The sequence below is a fragment of the Podarcis bocagei genome, assembly GCF_964188305.1.
Source record: "Podarcis bocagei genome assembly, chromosome: 12".
In the NCBI taxonomy this organism is placed as follows: Eukaryota; Metazoa; Chordata; class Lepidosauria; order Squamata; family Lacertidae; genus Podarcis; species Podarcis bocagei.
The window spans coordinates 16,491,283-16,499,692 of NC_138137.1; the positions used below are offsets into that span (position 1 = coordinate 16,491,283).

At 39.0% G+C, this 8,410-nt stretch overlaps 1 protein-coding gene across 1 annotated transcript in view; it reads left to right on the plus strand.

The window, feature by feature from the left end:
* The window catches only part of DYNC1LI1 (dynein cytoplasmic 1 light intermediate chain 1), a 31,991-nt gene extending 24,925 nt beyond the window's left edge, over positions 1 to 7,066 (plus strand). The window contains exons 7-13 of the mRNA XM_081164688.1: positions 18 to 153; positions 640 to 751; positions 2,124 to 2,183; positions 2,290 to 2,334; positions 3,142 to 3,262; positions 4,324 to 4,485; positions 6,446 to 7,066. Coding sequence (XP_081020814.1) covers positions 18 to 153; positions 640 to 751; positions 2,124 to 2,183; positions 2,290 to 2,334; positions 3,142 to 3,262; positions 4,324 to 4,485; positions 6,446 to 6,558 — 749 coding nt within the window. The 3' untranslated portion in view covers positions 6,559 to 7,066. The remainder of the gene's footprint in view (positions 1 to 17; positions 154 to 639; positions 752 to 2,123; positions 2,184 to 2,289; positions 2,335 to 3,141; positions 3,263 to 4,323; positions 4,486 to 6,445) is intronic.
* The last annotated feature ends 1,344 nt before the right edge of the window (positions 7,067 to 8,410 follow it).

The following is an 8,410-nucleotide window of genomic DNA, read 5'->3' on the forward strand; positions in this document are numbered from 1 at the left end:
TTTAACAAATAACTCAGATGGTGCAGCACTTATTTACACTTCAGTAAAGGAAAGTAAGAATATTGATTGCGTGTATAAATTTATTGTCCAGAAATTATATGGATTCCCCTTCAATATATCTGCTTCTGTTGTGGAAAAAGATGCAGTAATTATGTAAGTTACTTAGTTATTGGGTGTCTTGCATTATAAAAAATATAAGTGTTTCATTGTATCCCTAACCCCTAATAAGAGTGCTCTTGTTCAGGAACCAAGCCTGTCTGAAATAAGAGTATTGTAACAATGTTTGTAGTTCAATGGTATGGTAAATTTTCAGGAGGTGGAAGAGGAAAAATGACTACTGTTTTATCTTTTTCCTCCCTTCTGTGCTATATTTAGTGCTAAGGACTTTCAATTCCAAACTAAAGTGCTTTATTATTATATTTTGGGTGGGGGTTGCAAAAAGAAACAAAACCTCTTCCCATGTTTCAGGGGGGATTTTTTTAACCTCATGGTGAGCATCCATCTTTGACTTAAATTGAAAAATAAAATTCCTGCTCTGCCTTAAGAAACAGGGTTCTTTGTATAGGATGGGATTGGACAGAAGGTGAACCAAACCTTGAACAACTGAAATTCAAGATGTGACACTGTATTTGCTTTCAGTCCTGCAGGATGGGACAATGAAAAGAAGATAGGAATATTACATGAGAACTTTCAGACTTTAAAAGTGGGTGACAATTTTGAGGATATAATAACAAAGCCTCCGGTCAGAAAGGTAACTGTTTCCTGTGTTTAGAAGAAATACCTTTAATTTAACACATTGCCTTGTTAGTGATCGGTGGGGTGGCGGGAATTTGTAACACTGATTGCTCAGTGCAGTGACAACAACTCAAGGAAGCTTATCACTGATAACAGCATCGTAACTACTAACTATAAACTGGCCATCTCTATATTAATTTAGTCTACTTAGCTGATCTAAATGTGTAATAAGGTTTGTCAAATAAATTAGTGTCGTTTATTATGTGCCTTCACACTACATGACAACAAAGATGCAGTTTTTAAGGAGCTGTGCCAGCTAAAAAAAAATCTGCACACAATAAAGCAGGCAAAATGCCATTGCCTAATAATATATTATAATGAGCCTCAGTGCAACGATCTTGAATTACAGACATAAGAACAGTCCTGCTGATCAGATCAGCAGTCCATGTGTTCCATCTTTTTTTATACAATAGCCAGCCATTTTCCAGGGAAGCTCAGCAGGAATAAAAGCAATAGTTCACCCTCATGTCTCCAGCATCTGGTATTCAGTGTTACTGTCCACATTCAGACATTGTGTTTGAAGATAAAACAAGTAGGGGGTGTGAGGCTGCATGTGCCAGCTCCACCTGCCCAATCCCTGACTTTACTGCCTTGAATAAGGAGGTCTGGAAGGAGCTTCTAAGTGCATTTTGTTGAACATGCTTAAAAGCCTCCCTGTGATCAGGAATCATGAAAACACAGGTTTCTTGATCATAGAGGTCTCTAAGTGCATTCTGCTGAATGTGTTTTGAAATCCCCTTCAGACTTCCCGCTCAATATGGGACAGCAATATTGGAGGCAGGGACAGTGCATATGCCCTATGAACCCTATTTGTGGTGGTGTTGCATATTCAGACGTAATATCTTGAACACAGGAGATCACTTTAGTAATCAAGCCGAATGGCAGAGCTTGCTAAGCATCTCAACAGCTGTAACAAAGCTGTAAATCACCATTGTGAGGTGGAGACCTATCCTGACTCCACAGCATATTTTAATGTCCCAATAAAGGATAAGAGCAAGGCTTCCCTAGCCATCTCAAGAAAAATGTATTACTCAGGTGGGTAGAGACACTTGCAGAGATAGACTGGGTCCAAGCTGTACAAGGCTTTGAAGGTCATAATCAATACTTGGAAACTGGGATTGGTAGCGCATAGGCAGCCAGCCCAGGTGAGCCAACTAATGTGTTCTTTGTAGCCAACTGAATGGGCTGCTTCATTGTGCACTAGCTGCAACATTTGAGCCATCTTCATGAGCTTTTCACCCACTTGTTCCAGTAAATATTTGTGATTGTGTTATTTTGAAAAAAAATTAGTTGGACATCTCTTAATGGCTTTCCCCCCTTTATTGCAGTTTGTACATGAGAAAGAGATAGTAGCAGAAGATGACCAAGTATTTCTTATGAAGCAACAGGTACATATTCATTTAATCTACATTTCATTTAAACTAAGATTAAATTTGTGTTAGAATTTGCCAACAACTTTTTGTTCCAAAATTTCTCTTTCATTTTGTTTTTCAGTCTCTGTTAGCAAAACAGCCACCTACTGCAGCTGGAAGACCAGTGGTTAGTAGTAAATACTTAAATACTAATAACTTAGCAGTACATTTATTTGGATCCAATTTTGGTGCTCATTTTGGTGAAGTATTTCATACTCTGGTAACTTTGATATCTGTAGCTGAAAGCTTGCTTGCTGCTATTAGGCTTCAGTCCTGTACCTACTTACCTGGCAACAAGCCCCACTGAACAAAATGGGACTTATTCTCAGATATGTACAAGGTTGGGCTGATAATGGGTTGTATCCAACAAAGTCATCCTGTTTGCACAACTTTGTCGGGTACAGTTCAGTGCCTTTATCAGCTTTTTGTATTAAGAGTGTTTTGCAGAAAAAAATCCCAAAACATATATTATAATGTGCAGATTTTTCAAGTTACTCTCTGGGGACATGGAATACAGTGCTAGTCAACATTGTTTTGTTTGTTAAGTGTGCATTTCAAAACTTTGCCAATTTCTAAATGTGAATGCCATGAAGTAAATTTGGGGATTGTTTCTTTCCCAATAGAAATGATTACATATTTTCCTAGCCTAGAAAATATTTCTTAAAAGCCTGCCATAGGCTGTGCCTGACCTTTCTGTAATGCCCTTCATCACATTTTTCCATAATCTTTTAAATAAGTATTTTTGTAGTTGCTTTTATAGACTAAGTAGTCTATAACTGCTTTCTTTTTACCAGATACTTCTTAATCTAAAGCTAATTAATTAATTTTTTTTTGCTATGAATATCTCATAACTTAGAAATGTCCCTCTCAAAATGGAACTGACAGCTCAGCATTTCAGTCGAAGTACTTCATTGTATTTTCTAATTCTATGTAGGATACCTCACCGAGAGTCCCTGGAGGATCCCCTAGGACACCAAACAGATCAGTTACTTCCAATGTTGCCAGTGTTACAACCATCCCTGCTGGATCCAAAAAAATAGATCCTAGTATGAAAGGTAAGACATAATAATAGTTTTGCAACCTAATTATTCTAAACATTGACATCCTGATAGCAAAATGTTGCATACTTCCCCCTTTCTAAAATAATTTTACTCTATGGAGTATTGATAACTTTTAAGCTACAAACTAAGGGAGGCAATTACTTATATTTTAATCGGATTAAATTTGCTGAAATTTTGAGATGAGAATTTCTTTTTAAAAATAGGAAGTGTTCTTGTGAATTGAATGAAATAGAAGTTCTAGTTCATTGCGTATTTCCCCTATTTAAGACTTTGCGAGAAATAGCTTGATCTATTAAGTAAACACTAGAAATGTGGTCCGTTGAAGAAAAACTGTTCTGGTAGTTAAGCAGTGACTCACTGTTTCTAATGTACTCCCCGGGATGTTGACATTTATGTTCAGCATGCAAGGTAATCACTTTGATATGGTTGACTTCCTCAGTGGGTTAGATCCAGACTAAGTTAATTGAACTGGAGTCCCCTAAAAATGTGAGACAAGATAGTCAGAGTTTTATTTATGGGTGACCTTGGGCTAGTCACACTTCTCTCAGCCTCACTCACCTCATAGAGTGTTTGTTGTGGGGGAGGAAGGGAAAGGAGATTGGTAGCTCCTTAATGGGAGTGAAAGGCGGACTATCAAGTCCAAACTTTTCTTCTTCTTCTTTGGATCGCACTGAAATCAATGTAACAGAAGGTGAATGAACTTTATTACGGTCACAGACCAGGATTAAAAAAAAGCATATGGATAAAATAGCAGTTAGGATTTTTTGACCGATAATTGTTAGGGCAAATGAGGACAGGGAAACAGACATAAAACATCCGAATAAAATACAAGATTAAACACAGATAATGGATGGATAAAAAACTAATAATTAAAACAGATAAGAGCTAAAAACCAACAAAGACACGCAGTTAAAACAACTGTAAGAGAATAAGAACAGAAGGTGATTTACATCTGAATCCAGCCCTGTGTGTTTAGTATTGCCATTTCATGTTTTAAGAGCTCAAATACAATTAATATGCATTATCAAAATATCTGGGGTGTAACTTCTTTTCAGCTGGAGCCACAAGCGAAGGAGTGCTGGCTAACTTTTTTAACAGTTTGCTGAGTAAGAAAACTGGCTCACCTGGTGGACCTGGTAGTGTTGGTAGTCCCGGAGGAGTAGGGAGTCCTGGAGGTGGGGGTGGCAGCAACTTGCCACCATCTGCAAAAAAGTCAGGTAAGAACAGTATGAACAGTATATAAAACATTTTGGTATTACATAGAATGGACACTCCAAGCTAGATGCAGTTTTTTGCTGAAGCGAGTCTTTATACAGTAGTGCCAAATGTATGACATAAAAAAAATCATTTAAAATATTACTTACTGTTATTTATCTGATCTCACCTTATAATGTTGGGTGCTGGTTAGGATCCAGGATCCATACATTCCTGTGCATATTGGATTGTGTGGTATTCCGTGTACTAACTGTCTCTGAATTCCCAAGCTAGATGGTGCTGTTCCCCTTTGACAGTCTCACTCAGCTATGGGGGAGTGGGTGGGTGCACAGGACTGGACTGAGTTTTGTCATTTTCCCAAAACAAATGATGGATCCTGTCATAACCATTTTGGATGTGTGTGTCTGAACCTGATAAAGAAGGATCACTATGTGAGCAGTCCTTTGTACGAAATACAGTGGTGCCTCGCAAGACGAAAAGAATCCGTTCTGTGATTCTCTTCGTCTAGCGGTTTTTTCGTCTTGCAAAGCAAGCCCATTGAAGGATTAGCAGATTAGCGCTATTAGCGGCTTATCTGCTGATCGGATCAGCTGATAAGCGGCTTAGCGGCTTAGAAAAAGGGGGGGAGGAAAAAAACCAGCAGGAACTCGCAAGACATTGTCGTCTTACGAAGCAAGCCCATAGGAAATTCGTTTTGCGAAGCACCTCCAAAACGGAAAACTCTTTCGTCTAGCGAGTTTTCCGTCTTGCGAGGCATTCGTCTTGCGGGGCACCACTGTACATTATCCTTCCTTTGCATGTGTGGCCCCTTTGTAATGATATCTGTGTGCAGATAGCCCTTGTTTGATCAAGGAGCAAGTTGATTATATGCCTAAGGGAAAGCATTCACAAATGTTTGCCTTAGCAATATCTGAACCCGCACCTTTCTTGAGTCCTCTGTGGTTGCTAGAGAACTTGGGGTGAAACTGTCTCGTATTGCATCCGGGTTTGGAATGCACAACCTGAGCATCATGTAACCCCCGGATAGAGTTATGGCACTGAGATATGCACAAGGCACATAATGGGTAGCCAGGAAAAACATTAGGTGTACCAGTGTAAAAACCTGGACCTTTCACAAACTCTAAAGTTTTACTTGCATATCATATACAGTGGTACCTCGGGTTACATATGCTTCAGGTTACAAACACTTCAGGTTACAGACTCCGCTAACCCAGAAATAGTGCTGCAGGTTAAGAACTTTGCTTCAGGATGAGAACAGAAATCGGGCTCCGGCGGCGCAGCGGCAGCAGGAGGCCCCATTAGCTAAAGTGGTGCTTCAGGTTAAGAACAGTTTCAGGTTAAGTACGGACCTCTGGAACGAATTAAGTACTTAACCCGAGGTACCACTGTATATGGGATATATTGGTCTTCCTTACTGTCCTTTCTGTATGCTATGAGGAACAAGCTAGGGGCCTTTAAGTAAGGAAGTTGAATTAGATCCAGAGGTGAAAGCCATCGATGTCACATCATTATTCAGCTCAGATTCTGTCCTGCATTCATGGCATTCTACCTGTATGAGCAGACGACTCACACAGAGAACATATGGCTGTTCACATATATTGTAGGTACGCTGTGTCTGCATACATGGTGGCTAAATGTGGGGGGTTATACCCCCCAGAACTGCTCTTTTCTCATGTGTTGGTGTAGATCCATTTGATTGTGACACTTGTTTTGCAGACTTGTAGGCAAATATACTTTCCTATCAAACTTACCCTAAGACAATAGACAATTTAGCTAATGGTAGTAAGAGCCTTGAATGCAGAGTACTGTAGTAATTAATGTTGGAATTACATGATCTCCTGCAGTGGGACTGAACCTGTTGTGTGTTGTGTTTCACCTTAGTTTTAGCCTGCCTTTGTGTGTGCTACTTGTGAAAAACATTTAGCTTAAAATCTTGTGTTATGTGCCCTCCTTTATGTATAGGCCAGAAGCCTGTCTTAACGGATGTTCAAGCTGAACTGGACAGAATGTCACGAAAACCAGATCTGGCCTCTCCAACAACACCTACATCCCCCACAGAAGGTGAAACATCTTGAAGACACCAAATATAGCCATTTATTCGATTTTCTGGGATAATTTAAACTTGCCTCTGCCTCTTCCTTCTGGGACTGGGACTAGGGAGCTGAACACGTTCAGAGAAGGACAAGCAGTTGATGTCTTTTGTGTTGCCCAACTTTGTAAAAGGGAACTGTACAGATGGAAAATTATCACACAATGTAAGACTGCTGTTCACAGTACAATGTGGCATTCAGAAATATCGAATTCTGAATTTTGTTTAAAAGTCAGTGTAATTCTGTAAAATTGAAAGTGTCCACTTAATCATTTGTAATGCAAAAGGCTGCTTGAAGAGTTGGAATGGTGATACTCAACATGGGCACTTAATTTATATTGATCACCCAAACTTTTTAGTTTAATGCAATTTTGCAAATTAACCTCGAGAGGATTTACTAGTTTTTGTTGGAAAGAGATGGATCAACTGTTGTTCTTTTGTGCATCATCAATAAACTAACTCAAATAAAATTTAACACTTCATTTGGAATATGACTTCAGACTGTCCTGGTCTCATTTGAAATCTAAACTGTATTGAACAAACTTGAACTCAAACTTAAACAAGAACATATTGTTCTATTGAGGATTTCCTACCAAGCTCAGTGTGGTCTTTATATTACTAGGCTTAAAGCTGAATAAATTTTGGAATTTAATAATAAATGTTTCCAGTCTAACTGGAGAAGGTCCTGAAACTAAATTTGCTGGAAAACGTTGGAGCATGGATGTATGTTGAAAATAGCAAAGGTTGCTCTCAAATTAAACAGTATAATCACCTGCAGATATATATGTACAATAGACCTACCATACTTTTCATTTTTAAGGGTATATTAGTTATCCATAATCAAGCAATTTCTTCTCAACATATATTTTTATTTATTTCATAAAATTTATACACCACTTGATTGTAAAAAAACCCCTCAAAGTGGGTTATAAAGATCTAAGTTGTTTCTCAATACATTTAACAAAAGGCCATGCTGATTTTTGCCTTTGATAAAGCCTACATCTGTTTCACACGTACGTCTTAAATAAGCTGTCTTCCGGATCAGTTAAATAATTGTTAATACTTCTATAAGACAGTGTTGTATTCACTGTTTCTTGCACAAAGTAATATTTCTTCCTTTAACAAAACAAAACTGTTCTCTTATAGGACTCCCAATTGTCTCACACCAAGAAACTGATTAGGTTAGTACCTGCTTATCCTTAATGATTCTGCAGCCTTTGACGCTTCCAGGCCATTCACTGGACTCTAAACCAGAATTTCTAACAAACGCCTGTCAAATGCATAGATGTAATTGCAAATGAAATGCTGTAATTCGTAAAGGTTAGATTCTGTTTGCTTTCAGAGCAGAACCTTTGCCACAAGACCCTACACTTTATGACAACGAGCGGTTAACTGGTAGTTTTCTTTAAGATATACATGGATTGGGAGCCGTACAGCTACTTTAGAATTGTCCACAGTCTTGTGTGTCCTCAGTAGATTCCACACCCTCCTTCAAACACTCAGCCATGACGGCATATTCAATGGCTTTTGCAATTCCCCTCACTTTCAAAAGCCATGTACAGTGGTGCCCCACAAGACGAATGCCTCGCAAGACGGAAAACCCGCTAGACGAAAGGGTTTTCCGTTGTTCGATGCACTTCGCAAGACGAATTTCCCTATGGGCTTGCTTCGCAAGACAAAAACGTCTTGCGAGTCTTGCGATTTTTTTCGCTTCCCCCACTTTTCTAAGCCGCTAAGCCGCTAATAGCCTTTTAGCCGCTAAGCCTTTAATAGCCGCTAAACCGCTAATCCGCTAAGAGGGTTGCTTCGCAAGACGAAAAAACCGCTAGACGAAGAGA